The sequence below is a fragment of the Lycorma delicatula genome, chromosome 4 (assembly GCF_047948215.1).
Source record: "Lycorma delicatula isolate Av1 chromosome 4, ASM4794821v1, whole genome shotgun sequence".
Taxonomy (NCBI): domain Eukaryota; kingdom Metazoa; phylum Arthropoda; class Insecta; order Hemiptera; family Fulgoridae; genus Lycorma; species Lycorma delicatula.
The window spans coordinates 129486077-129501815 of NC_134458.1; the positions used below are offsets into that span (position 1 = coordinate 129486077).

At 26.9% G+C, this 15739-nt stretch overlaps 1 protein-coding gene across 1 annotated transcript in view; it reads right to left on the bottom strand.

Moving 5' to 3' along the window:
* The window catches only part of Rbp6 (RNA-binding protein 6), a 967859-nt gene that overhangs the window by 571841 nt on the left and 380279 nt on the right, over positions 1-15739 (bottom strand). Inside the window, exon 4 of the mRNA XM_075364169.1 lies at positions 14297-14389. Within this exon, the coding sequence (XP_075220284.1) occupies positions 14297-14389 (93 nt within the window). The remainder of the gene's footprint in view (positions 1-14296; positions 14390-15739) is intronic.

A 15739-nucleotide genomic window follows, 5' to 3' on the forward strand; every position in this document is an offset into this window, starting at 1 on the left:
AAAATAAATAACAGTTTCTTCATTTTTTTTAAAAGAGAAACATTACAAATAAGTAACTTAAACGTAAAGGCACAGCTGTATTTTTGAATGCTCTACAGTAAAAATTCGATTAATTTATACATGAAAGTAGGATGGGTCAGTGGGATGGTAAAGCTGTACACTTGCTTAACGTAGGGGGAACTCCTGAATTGCAGTAATATTTATTACCTAAACTCTGCCACCGTTCCCACTACCTCGAAAAGTAGCATGAAGAAGAAGGGTGAAACACTGGTGAGAGGTATAGCGGTGGTTCCTGAACATAAAATGTAGATCATAGAATACATTTATTCATTTTGTATTATATAACTTGCAATATTTTTTTTTTGTTTTAGCAATACAGATAAAATTAAAATTCCTTGTCCTTTCTTTTGTATTAAAACGGAATTACTGCGAATTTGTCATTACAGTAAATTCTCTCTCTAACGAATCCGACGGGGTTGCGTTATAAAGAAATTTCGTTACGGTTGAGTAATAATATGTTATGTCACAAGACAACGAGGAAAATAAATTCATTGGAACAGTATTTTAGTTATAATTACCAAAACGTTTTTTGATTAGTAAAATTCCAAAACATTTCTTAATAAAAACTGCACTGTACGTAATTAATTATTACACTACCTGTAATGTAATGAATTAATACATCACATGTAGAAATGTTGATCTAATTAGGCCAACATTTACAGCTTATACGAGGAAAAACGAGGTGTACATACAGTTTTCACTGCATTCTTGTTATGTAGTAAGTAAAGTTATTTCTAAAATTTATAAAAAGGAATAAACTAGCAAAAAAGATAAAGAGTAACTCGTTTCTATTCAAAGAGTTCAAATACTTTTATTACTAATACTCACAAAACCATCGAATCAAAAGTATTTATAGATAAATATTTTTCAATCGTTATAGGGGAATTTTGACTTTTTCTTTTTTGTAATAAAGAGCCTAAAATTCACTGAATGGAACAAAAATTGTAACAGGATCATTCAGTTCTATAATAATGAGGAAAGTTTTATTAACGAAGGGGTCTGTTAAAGAATTTACTGTACCTCGTATCATAACTAACATATATGTTATGCTACCATTTTATCAAAGATTTTCAGTAGAAAAGAAAAGGCGATACACAATTGAAATTTTAAAATATAATGTCGTTAAATTAATTCACAAAATTTGCAACATTAAATTTTATATCTGTGACATAAAGAGCACTGTCAACGAGAGCGCTAAGTGCTATGGTGTCGTTGAATTTATTACTAACGTTTGTATATCCATCGATAGATCTTTTTACCTAATTTTAATAGAAATGTTATTTAAATTTTATTTTTCATTTAGGAATTTCAAATTTCTCATTTGAATCTAATCGGCGTGGTTAACTTTTTTTTTAGGTTTTTATATTATTATTTTTGCTTTCACATATTTTTATATATTTCAATCACATAATTTTCAGATGATGAATTCAGTAGTGAATAACATATATATTATGTATTATTTGTATCATTGTGCAAAATTGTTATATTTTTCCTACACAGAACTTATTGTAGTCTGAGCAGCCATGTTTGGATGCCGCAGGTATAACAAATCTTTCGGGTTATTTATGGGAGTTTTCGTCTGATAATGTCTATTTTGTTTATTGTACTGTATGCAATGTTATATGAAGCTTTCTTATAGAATTTATTTTACGCTATGAATTTATTATTTCAATTTATCTTGTTCTATTTTTATCGTACAATTTGTGTAGAAATTTATCTGTCATTGTTTTATTGTATCCATTTGCTTCGTTTATAGCTATACTTTCTTGTGGTTTGTTCATTTTTGTAGTTTTTTTATGCGAGTGAAACACTGTACAATCTTTTTTGAGTAAGTCTGAAAAAATTAAGTTTTGTAACTATTACAATATAATCCTAAAAATGAGAGAATGTATGGCTAACAATCAAAATATCCTCATATTTCACATAATTTTGAATTTCCAGAGTCAAAAGTATATTTCGTTTAAAAACTTACTTATCCATTAAGTCTATATACATTTAAAGGCTTATATAATATAATTTAAGTTGGTCTCTAAATTAGTTTAATATCTCGGGAATGGTTAAACATACAAGAATGAAGGTATTTTTTTTTTCTTTTGCAAGGAAGGTAAAACATTTACAGAATTAAAAAAAATACTGATATATAGTATGAATTCACCAGTAGTAAATATATATAACCTACATAAAAAAATAAATTAGTAAAATAATAAATCTACATGTTTATTTCAGCAGTGTATACCACCAAAAAAACACAAAAAATAAGAAAAAAAGCAGCAGTAGTTATATAATTAATCATATCTCGGTGCGGAGTTGAAATTAAAAAATAAATTAGGCATGCAGAAGAGCTGAGCCGAGAACTTACTCGGTAAGCCCCACAGGATGAACAAGACTGCGTTCAACGTAGAATAAAGTTAATAACACAGCTGTTCTCAATATCCAAAAATATACATAAACGCCTATTTATTCCTAACATTACGAAAAATATAATAAAAATTAAAAATGTAAATGTGTTTATTAAAATAAAAATATAAGTCACGATAAACAAACGCGTATTATTTTTGTATAATAACAGAATGAATAATTCAGAATTTTGAATTGAATAAGAAATATTTTACCTAAATTTAGTAAAAAAAGGGGTAAATACTTATTTAATATGTAAATGATATAATTCTCAAATATACACTGAATTTATTATTTAGTTAATAAAAAATAGAATCTTGACAGAATTATAAATCATAACAAATTTTAAATTTTAAATAAATAATTTTAATTATTGAAAATAATCTGTAAAAAAAACAAACAAAATAAATAGAATTTCCATGAAATAATAATTTATTTTTAAGTAGAAAATTATTCATGGAATGTATTCAAATTAATATATTCATTTAAATACATTTGAATCAACATTTTCTAATTTTGAATTAAAAAACAAAAAGGTTGGATTTGATACAGCTTTATTTAGAATCGTATTTGAAAATTTGTTTTTAATCAATAAGGTAACCTAAATACTGGAATTTACTATAATGATAGATTATTTATTTATTTATTTTTTTTATTAAAAGGAACTTGGATTAATTTTCTAATTATTGGAGTGGTTTTATCCATTACTATTTTATGCAAAAAACACATGCTTCGATAAATGGTTATTGAAATAAAATTGCAAAAAAGAGAAACGCAAGCAATAAAAAAATTATAACAAACTACTTATTACGACTATTAAGCTGCTATTATTAACAGATAGTAAAAAGTTACTATAATTAAAATTAAAAAAAAAAAATACAACATATACCCTCTGACTATGTAAAATGTAATAATGCAATTAAACTGAATTTTTTTTTACTTATTATCCCCAGCTAGTGAAGAAAATGCATGTTTAATAATTGTTGCTTTATTTTACTAATTAATTTTTTTAGTCATGTTCCTATATTAATTACTTATTTTCATTAAGAACTAGTGTAAAACTGGACTGCATAGTCCGTGTTGCTATCTTGTATTCAGCAGAACAGAAAAAAATTAACAGAATACTCCTTCCCAACATTAAGGTGACAAAAAATTTTTTAAGAGTACTCTGTTTTGAGTTGGAAAACAATCGAAAAAATTCTAAGATAACCGTTGTAAAACTAAAAATTGACGACAATTTCATTTGATACCTTATTTACAGTAGGTGTTGAGGAAATAGAATATAAAAACAACAAATAAATGAAGAACAAAGCAGAAAAAAAATTAAATTAATTATTCAGGAGTGACATATGATTGAGTGAGTATTTTACAATTATATAGGTAAACTTATCCTAAATATTACAAATAATTGAAAAATTAATGTAAAAACAAATTATTTTTATCGCAAAAAATAAATAGAAATAAATAATAAATAAAGAGTAAAGTAATTTCAATTAAAAATATTTATTGCAATAACGAAATTTGAATATAAAATCTAAAAATAAATTTAATTAATAAATATGTTGATATAGAAAGATAAAATCATAAAAAAATAATCAGTATTTAAATAAATAATATATTTTTAAATATTAGACCCTGATCAAATAAACTACGGATATAACTTTATAAAATCGTCCAAATATGTCTATTAACACGGTAAGAAAGAAATTTATTGCAAGCAAAAACGGCTGTAAAGTGGTTGTAAGAGAGACAGAAAAAAATAAAGGAATATGAGGTAGATTGTGAATATTTGAATTAAAAATAGAGAGGAATATAAACAAAATGAGAATGAAGTGAAAGAGAGAATAAATGCTAGTCGAATTCATGAGTATAAAGTGATAAAGAGAGGTGTAAGCCGGACGCATTATCTATAGGAGGTTCATTGTTGGCTGACCTAAATGAATGACCGATATATTTAAGCCACCCGTAGTTGCTGAATTTAATGGTACCCTCCCTTTTAACTGGACCTGGAGGCATAAGGATAGGAGGGTACCGATGGCCAGTAAATCGGTTTTATAGTACCACTATTAATCTTGAGGGCCAGAGTAAAAGAAGGTTTTTTTTACAATATTTCACGAGATAATACCTTTAGTATAGCAAAAAGGATGGTACCATTGGAAATAGATGACGGTAAGAGAATATTGAGTTGTATTTACGATATGAATGTTCTTCCTTATGAATTCTAAATATGATTAATATAAATAATACGAAAATACTATAAGATAAAATTGATTAAATAATAGGTTAATAAATCTGTAAACTAATTACGAGAAATAGCATACCTCATTCTTTAAACAAAGATAATAATTTAAATTTTGTATCAATCCGTATAAATTTTATCACACATTTTCGGTCTAATCGTTAAATTGATAGGCAAATAAATCAAAGTTTCGTTAGCACAGTACTTAAGTAGAACCATTTAATGGTAGGATTTTTTTAAATTTATGCTGATTGATATTTGTAATATGGAAATATTATTACGGAGTATGTATTATACGTACATACTTCAACTATTACTTACTAGGCAACTGCGTAGCGACATTTTTACACCATTGACAATTTTGGTACGATAAATTAGGTATATTAGTAACACTGTTGAGAATCTAATAGAAGAATAACTATAATGGTTCAGAAAGAAATTAAAACTATATATTTTTTTTTTTTTTAGCAATTTATTTAGAGTCAACTAGCTTTAACATATGCCAAATTCCAGTGTAGATCTTTAAAGTTTAAACATGTAGTCTCCTCAATAGTCTTATTTTCCTCTCAATTTCCAAGTAAATTCAGCGCCAGATGATTCATATGTTTATCCAGTTTGGATATGTAGTCTTACTGATCCTCCGTACTAACACGTCACACCCCAAGATACCCGTGCACCTTGTCGTTTTTAACGAACCATGGAGCCCCTGATACCATCTTGAGCACTATGTTTTGAAACCAATAGATGATTTCAACGTTACTATTACAAACAGTCCCCGAAATTTTTAGATCATATCTCTATATTAGTTCAGGTAAAACCTTATTCAGCAAAAATTTATTCGTCAAGGATAAATGAGACCGTTTATCAAAGAGCCAGTGCATTCGTGCAAGTTTAGTATTCATTTGTCTGCTCTTCTCTATAACGTGATCCCTCCATGTCATTCGACGATATAACCCTACGTATTGTACCTTATCCCCCTCAAGGATGATAGTATTGTCCAGTTGAACCAGAGGACATTTGTTCCTTCACATGGTAATTATCATGCGACTCGATTTTGCAGGATTGACTTTCACCCTCCATCTATGCAGTCATTCGTTTATAAGGTCGAGTGCAGCTTGCAGTTTGCCCAATTAAGAACAAAAAGAAATATGATAGTCGCTCAAGTAAAATTATTATTTACGAGTGATGAATTTATATTCTCAATTATAATTTTTCTTCGTACAGTTTAAAGGGAGATTCTGAAGTATCCTAAATTACTTTTTTAGGGGAATCGTACCCTTGATCTTCAATATATCCGACTGTTACTCAACCAATGAACTTTGCAGTTCAAAAATTTCCGAATTTATTCCTCATTAATTCATATAATTAAATAAATATAATTTCTGTCAACTGTTTTTATGAGTTGTACCTTTACAATTAATTTTTTATAAAAAAAAATATAAAATTAATATTATATTTTTTATGATAATTCAACATTGAGAAATTTTTATTATTTCACTTACTAAAGCTGGATAATAGTTGTAAATTCAAAATTAATAAATATTAAGATGTACATCCGCACTGAAATAATATTAAAGATTTTAATAATATTTAAAAACAGATTTGGAATAGCTATGCCTAGAATCAGAAAATATTTAAAAATATTCTATTTTTCAAAGTAGAATTATTCCACTGTGACAGCAAAATCAAAGCATAGCGTAATAAACTCATTAAGTACACTGAAGATCGTTCAGGTAAAATTTCTATAAATTGCAAATATAAATTATGCAATGTTGAGTACACTTTTCTTGTAGACTTGACAAACGTTTAATCTGTCAAAAGGAAAATGTATATAGTTATTTAATCTCCCTTTACATTACAAAATTTATAACACTTGCATTTAAATAGTTCATTTTAAAAGTAAGAGGAAAAAATTAAAGTAAAAGAAGAAGTACGTGTTTCAGTTAAAAAGAAAAAAAACAGTTGATTTAAACGATGTAAGATATTGCCATCTAATACTTAAAACGTAATACTGTATGTTTTATTTTCCCTAACGCGCACATTGCAATCTATTAAACTAGTGAACAATATAAACAACCAACCCCCCTCACGGCCCAATGAGATGAGGATGATATGTATGATATGCAAATGAGGTGTAATCTTGTACAGAATCAGGATGACCATTCCTGAGAAATGTGTTTAATTGAATCCCAACCACCAAAGTACACCGTTATCCACTGTCTAGTATTCAAATTCGTATAATAGTAACTAACTTCAGTTAGGATTTTAAACTTAATATGACATATTTTATTTTAATATAATATCATATTAATGTTATAAACATATTTTTCTTGCGTTGAAACAAACATGAACGAATGTTTTCTTTTCTTAAGAGAATTTTATACATTCAACAATATGAAAGTCAAAGTTTTTATTTTTTTATTTATTCTGTTAATGTAAAAGAATAAAAAAAAAATCCAAAAATATAATATATTTATTAAAAGATATATTTTCTATCTGTGTTCTTTTATTTTCGATTTTTGCTAATTTGGTGACCAAGGAACTTCAATCTTCCTTTTTCATTGTGTACGTAGCGTATTTTTTTCTACATTCTGATACATTTAATAGTTGTTTCTAGATTAAAATATTCTTCTAAGAACTATATTTTTCATAACTGTGTTCATGTTAAACATTACACTCATATGTTATGTATTATTTTGTTTTAATTTTACTTTTTGACTTTATGGGAAGAGAAGTGAACGTAAGTTTTTTGTTATCAATAATTTATCAGTTTCAGTAAGTTTGATGCTATTTTACGTTCCTTTCTGTCTGTTAAACTTTTAACATCAATACATTTACTACATCCTACATTCTTAATTATCTGTTTTACATATTCCAATGTTTGTTTTTATATACATTACCTTCTACAAGTCCCTCTAACACTAAATTAAACAACGTGAACTTCTTATTATTATTATTATTAAAAGACTTGTATTCACATTTAAATAGTCATTAATTTTCATTATGAAACAATAATGACTTTTGCAATTTGACTTTTTTCTATGTCTTTCTACAACAAAGCTCTTCACACCAGACAAATAATTTTAAGAATTTCTTTCTAATTAGTTGATCTACATATGTTTGACAATAGTTTTTTTGTATGTTCTCTCATCTTATTTTCAACAGTCTACATTGGGCATTTGTATCACTTCATCCTTCTTAAGTTTAACCAAATTTAAAAGAATACCAAAATATTATTTTTTCATTTATTTCTGAATAGACTGATTTAATTTAAAATAATTGTGTTACAATAACCACCATTCACTTCCTATAATAAAAACGATTGTAATTAAAAAAATTATGTAAAAAAACAAACATTTCATGTAGTGTTCCTTAAATCTTTCTTACAAATTTAAGGTTCTACATAAAAAAATCTTACTCTATAGAACTCCATACATACAAATTTCAATCGCTTAAAGGATATTTATAATATAAAATATTAATTATTGAATAAAAAAACTAAAGAATAAGTAAAATATTCGTAATTAAAAAAAGTCTTAAAATTTAATTAGCTACGGTTTCCTTTTAATTATGTATAAATAATTAATGTATTGCATAATTAACAAACCCTAGTTTAATTGAATAAAATAAATTCAATATTAAATTGTTAGAGAAACTCTTGTAAAGTTTACGAATAACAAAATACTTCTCCAACAAAACTTACACAAAATTTTATTACGTGAACCATTAAATTAATAATCAAGAATAATTGATTCAAAAAAAAAAGAAGAAATACTATTCAGATTATGCTCCCTGTTACAAAATATTTTGAACTTTATCGATTTTTTTATCGGAAAAAATTATTTTATATCTTCTTAAAATTTAACCGGTCGTTACCGTGTAATTTCTTTCGTTTGTATGTTCTTCCAACACGACTACAGATTTTAAAATAATAGATATTAAAAGACTGTTTTTTTATCGAATGAATGATGTAGAATGAACAAATGTTTGTAGAAATAAAATGACAAACTGTGTTTTTCTTTCAAGTTCATAAATAAAAATTATCTGAAATTCATCAAATAGAGGCTGCTTTTCATTAAAATAACTTAAAAGAAAATTTCAAATATATATACACTATTTTATATAAATCTTTAAAAATATGAATCACGAAAAAGAATTATAAAATAAAAGATAATTTGTAATTTATATGAAAAAAAAAAAATAGTAAAAATACCAACAAATACAATTCAATAACATTTAAAAAAAAACAAGTAATAAATTAATTAAAGTTTTAATTTGTAACTAGAAAACGTAAAGTATAACAGAACACTAGATTAAAATTAAATTATTGAAAAATTTAACTATACTTGTTAAAACTAAACACATTTTACCTGAATTAAATTATTCTGAAAATAAAGGATACTGGAAGGGGATTCAGAAAGGGAATAAAGCAATGGTATTTGTATTTCAAACCTTATATAATATGTATATTAAAGATAAAATCAAATACACTCAAGAATATGATGAAGGATTACAACTATATTAATATTACTTTATATTATTTTACTAAATTACAACTATATAATTGTAGGAAGTAAAATAAATTGTATAAGGATACGAGATGATGATACAGCGATTTTAATAGAAGAGAGAAAATAAGAAAATTTAACAATTTACTTCAAAAATAAGAACTATCATAGAATACGATATGAAAATTACTAACAAAACATAAATAATAATGAGAGGATAAAAAAGGAATTTCTACGTAAAATAAATAAAAACGTTTCATAGGAAAAACATAACTATTTTTTAAACATAATAAAATTGCAAAAGTGTTACATAAATAGAGATTACAATGGCTTAGAAGGTATAATTTTTTTTAATTCAGGACGATAAATCTAATGGTTGTTTTCATTCATAAGGCAGACTAATATTAACGATTGACAACATTTCACAATAATTAAAGAAAAAGGATTCAACACGGAGGTTTTAAAAGACACATCAAAAAGAATGCAAGTAGAAGGATAATTTTAAAAAAAAGAAGGATATAAAATCCATAGGTATGAAAAAACACTGTAAGAAAACAATAATGTATTAGTTTGGACTTGAAGAAATATCTTGTGGAATATTATTTTTATTGTATACTTCTATATAAATGTAAAATATGAACATTACAGAAAAAGGTATAGGAAAAAGTCAGAAGAATTTGAAGTGAGAACATGGGGGAGCTAAATAAAATAGGCGGACGTAGTGAAAATGATGACCTAATAAGGAAAGGGATAAAAAATTAAAGCTTAATTAGAATAATTAAAAATATCAAAACCTACAATTTTAGACATGCTAAGAGAAGGAAAGGGCTGAACAATTAATTGAATATAGAAAAAAAAGTGGGCGAAAAATAGTAAAATAATCTACAAAAGAAATCTAAGAAGTGTCTTCAATCAGGAATTCCAAAGATGAGCTGAAAATAGTAGAATTAAGACAAAATATAGAGATGGATTTATGTAACGCTAAATTACCGTAGGAAAATGATAATTTAAGATACTTGGAAATTTATGTATGGCTAAAAATAATTTGAATTAATAAACATATTCCTAATACTGAACCAAAATTTAATCATAATAAGATATTTGATGGTCTTGGAAGGTCAATTAAGAATGAGTTTAATGGGTTTATTTTTCGTAGAGATTTATCGCAGAGATTATTATTATTTATTCGCAGAGATTTAATATAAGTTTATTTTAGTGGTCCTTCAAATGTTCTTGCAATGTTAGTTACTGAGATTATTGTGATAATTAAAGTTATTATTATTGTGATTGTAATATATATTTTATATATTCTAAAGAATTTACATGTTGATTTTTCTTCTACTAAATCTGTAAAACTTGATATTCTTGAATCTTTTAAGGCCACAAAAATATGTCACTCAACTTATAGTACCTAAAGACTTTTGTACTATTTTAATATTAAATATCCGAGACAAAAAAAAGGAAGTTAAAAAACAAAAACGTCAAGTGTAATAAAATATGTTGTCTACTCTCTGATGGGAAAGAATCTGGTACATAACAATTAAAGCATATATGTTTTAAATATTTATTAATTCGAATCGATTTTTGAAAATTCTCCCAAGAGATTTATTTTTCTTTTATAATAAAGGTAGCTTATAACAATTATCATTTAATAAATTTAAAAGTAATTTATTTACCCCTTTTGACTATTAAGCTGAAAGAAATAATTCCAGTGAACTAAAATAAATATATTATAGATTTATCCTAACGGAAAATATTTCAGTTGTCCAGAAAGTTTCATTAAATATATTTTTTCATACTAGTATAAAATCTAACGGAAATATTTCAAAACTCAAAACCTTTTTTACTGTATTTTATACAAATACACACAAGACTCAGCAAGATTACGTGGTTATGTAATGATGTGATGCGAGAAGGGACCGATAAATTATTATATCTCCACCTCCCATTTTGCTACACTAAAATAAATCTTAGATTTTAATAAATTAAATAAACATTCCTTCTTTTATAAAATATTTCAAGATAAATATTTTAGAATTTTTTAAGGACAGAAAAATGGTTGTCACACAACTTATAATATTTAAATACTACTTTAATATTAAATATCCTGGACAAAAATAGGAAGTTAAAAAACAAAAGAAGTTAGTTAAGTATAATAAAATGAAATCTTCAATAAAATAAAAATATATTTGTATATAAAAGAAACCTTTGAATGAACATGCATACAAAAAGTTCGATAAATATATTCTTGGATAACAGAAAATTGAATCAACTAAATGTGTCTTATGGATAAAATCAGATATATAAAGTAACTCAAATATCTCAAACATGCTCAATGTGAAAACGAATGAAGTAGATTTCAGATAAATATGAAATCAACATGTCATGTTAACATACAAAGTTTTTTTTAAAAAACACTGCCTCAGGTAAAATAAAAAAACAATAGAATTATGTATTTCTTTTATGAGTTTGTATTTCAGAGGGAATAAATATTGTGAGAGAGAAAATAAATGATGGAGAAGAGGGTATAACAAAAGTGAGGGGAAGGCGAATAAGAGAGTAATATATATATATATATGAGAAGAGAACGGAGGGAGAGGAGTTGGTATTCTCTTGTTTTAGCTACTACGGTGCTATGCGTACTGTTAGAAAATGACATCCTCTTCTCACCCAACAATTCTCTCTCACTTTCACACTCCAACAGACTTCCCCCACTCATTCTTACTCTAACTCTCTCATTGCCTATTTGCATTGCTGATGTACCATCTATTCAGATGTAGTGCAGTTCCGTGTTTTCAATTCCAATTCTCTGTCCTCACCTGAGTCAACACAGCATGAGGATTATACGTACTATGAACCAAATGATAATACTTTATTGAGACGTTCTGCTACATTTATCGCATTACATTTCTTGCAACAACCTCTCTCCTACTACTGTCTCTCATTCCAGTATATCTTAGTGATCTTACATTATTATTATTATTGTTGTTATTATTATATCATTTCCTCCCTTACACACTTAACAACTTATACGAATCACAATGCAGCTCAATGTGAAATTACATCTATATAATACGATTAGCAATATAACAAAAATAGTATAAAACAAATCATTAATACATGTATAATATATATTTATTTTTATTTTTTTAGTACGAGTATTAAGAAATGTTCATAACTGACTACTTTTTTACAGTTTACGTATTCTATTTCTCTTTTAGTGCTAACTGTTAATATTAAACATTGATAATAAAAAAAAATTAATTAAAAATATTGAAACTATCAAATAAGATAAGAAAAATAAACAAGTTTTGTTAATAATTGTAAAAGATAATAAATTAAAAGCTATAACTACGATTTATGTATACATTTTGTATATGTTATTATTACATGCTTTTCTAATATACCTAATTAACACGGAGAATTAAAGTTTAAAATCTAAAAAGAAAGGTTGAATTTTGAATAAACAACACAAGAACGAATTGATTAATAATAATAATAATAATTTTTTCACCCTTACATATGACGATCCAGATGGTGATAGTAGTTTCTTTTAAAGATTGTGACGAGGGCTAATGACCTTAGCAGTCGATGCCCATAAAAATTCAGAAAAAAAAAAAAATTTTTTATTTATTTACTTTATTTGGGATTACAAATTTCGATTGAAAAAACAGTGTTCATCTGCTCCAGAATAGAAATCCCAAATTTAAACACAAAATATGGAGTAATAAATAAAGTCCCTCACTTTAAGTACCTTGGGAATTTATTACGCCCAACAGCTCTGAGAAACCAAGTCAATTGGACCGTCTGCAGAAGGTCAGGAAAGCTCTAGGTTTAGTGCAAAATCTCTATAGCAAGTAATCCCTCTCGCGCCAAACGAAAATCCGGCATTACAACACAGTTATTAAACCCACAGCATTATATGCTAGTGAAAGATTGACCTTAAATAGGAAAACCGAAATAGAAGAAATAAAGAAACAGGAAAGGAAAATTATAAGGAAAATATTGGGACCGAGACAAACTGAAGAAGAATACTGATTACAACCGAAAGAAATTGTTGAAATATACTCTAATATCGAAACAGACATAAGGAAAAGACGAATGAAATTGTTCGGACACCTTTGCAGGCTGCCGGAAAACGACTGACCAAAAGAATAATCGCGTACTTAACATCATTAAAAGTTGCAATCTCCTGGCTCGTAGAAACAAGAAAAGATTTAGAACACGCCGGAATTACGCTAGAGGGATCATAGACAGAAACACATACAGAAATAAAATAGATAAATGGGAAGTTAAACCAGAAAATATACAACATCGTTCGAATTGGTCTGAAGAACGGAAGAAGGCCTTTTCTGAAAGAATGAAAGAATTTTGGAGGAAAAGAAGAATGCCAAGCAAAAGAAATATGAATCATGAATGCTTAACCTCTTCCATTGGGAAGTTCTCGACTTATAATAATAATAAAAATACCAGTTTAAAAGATACGTAAAAAATTTTAAAAAAGTTAACAATTAAATCATGTAAATACTAATATAATAACCTAGAACCGAAGTTTAAAAAACTTCATTCAGATTAATTTAAGAAGGTGGAAATACAAAATAACCGTACAATTTTGATGACTTTATTGGAAAATTTTATTTTAAGTTTTAATAATACGTAATTTATAAACAACGATAATAATTTGCTTCTTGTTACCAACATTCTACTCCCTTATTTATCTCCTGATATCCAGTATTTCTATCGACAAACTCATTAATGAAACTAACACCTACTGGTGTTAAAAATTCATTTGTTAATTTCTCTAATCTGTGTTAATAACGGATGTATTTAGTGAGGATAGTAATTTAGTAATATTCCGGTTTTTATTATTTTAATAACGCTACAGTAAAGTTTTGTTATTTGGTAATACTATACTAGATAACGATGTACATAACAAAATAAAATAAAAAGATATATAACTTTTCATCCAAGTGATATTGCTTCAGCAAATATATATGTAGTAAATTTTTAAAATGTGAGAATTAAAAACAACTTTTTGTCATCTATCTTTAATATCTGAAAAAAAAAAAAATATAAATTTTTATTTACTTACCGGGCCGAACTGCTCAAAGTAGTTCTTGACGTCTTCTAACGTGGTGGGGGCAGATAAACCCCCAACGAAGATCTTCTTAGTCCTCGTAACCATCTGAAACAATGATAAATTTATTAATAAAACAAGAGATTAATATTAAAAATTAAACAAAACACGACTTCGAAAAACATTGTTGCTGACAAAAATTGCTCTTTAATATAGAATAATTACTAAAATAAGATAATTAAAACATTTAAGATGGTGCGGGTGACAATTTTGTATATAGTATTTTTATATGGTGTAATTTATTTTTTTAAATTTATTTCTCTATATTATATAAATATATATATTACATATTTATATAGCCTATAACACCCTCGGTAAAGTATGGATTCCAACGCGGGGTCATACATCTAAATCGTTTCAGCTGTTGAGCTGCTACAGTGGAACAAAAATACATACATACATTGTACTTTACACTCCTTTGTAAGCAGTCGTGAAATAAATAAGTATTATAAAGATCATCTGCATACTTAAATCGACTTCCTTAAAAGACTCATCTTGAAAATATTAACTTTAAAGAACTGGGGAGCAAAGTAAGAAGTTGCAATTAAAACATACCGTGCCCTTGTACAACCTAGACTAGATTATGGGTCATAGCTTATAACTCAGCGAAATGTAAGTTTCTGCAATATTAGAAACAATACACAATGCTGCAGCAAGGCTGGCGACTGGAACGTTCCGTAGTAGCCCAATCGAAAGCATATTATACGAAGCAAATCTTACTCCACTAGCAGAGTACCGTAGAAAAATATTAACATTAAATTATGCCATGTAGATAAAATCAACAACATCTATCCTAGTTAATGAAATTATACAATCCATACAGTCCTCATTTGAATTCAAAAATATGAAAAAATCGCCTAAACCATTCGAACAGAGTAATAAAATACCGCAATGATCTCAGCATTACCAATCTTAACACAATGAAACGAGAATTTGCTAAAACACCTCCTTGGCTTCAATAAACACCTGAAATACTGAAAGAAAATATGGGCATATCCACACACGATTATGGATTACACAGACATACATATAGCCTACTAATTGACAATTACGCAGATAATGTACATGTTTCTATCTTCAACAGCGAAGGAGTTGACATTCTGCACGTACTGAAACAAAGTGACGAAGCAAATACAGAGAAAGTAATAATCTTCTCAGATTCTCATAGTACAATATCAGAAATAAAAGATAAATTAAGGGATAATGCAAAAAAGAAAAAGTAAATGAAACGTACAACCTAATCAAAGCCAAGAGACTTTCTACAGATATCTCATTCAGGCTGGATACCATCCCAATTAGGCATTAAACTGAATGAAGAAGCAAACAAGTTGGCTAAACAAGCTGCTGAATCTCAAGAACTCTCTGTACAATTGAATATTTTTCCGGCGCTTAAAGAAT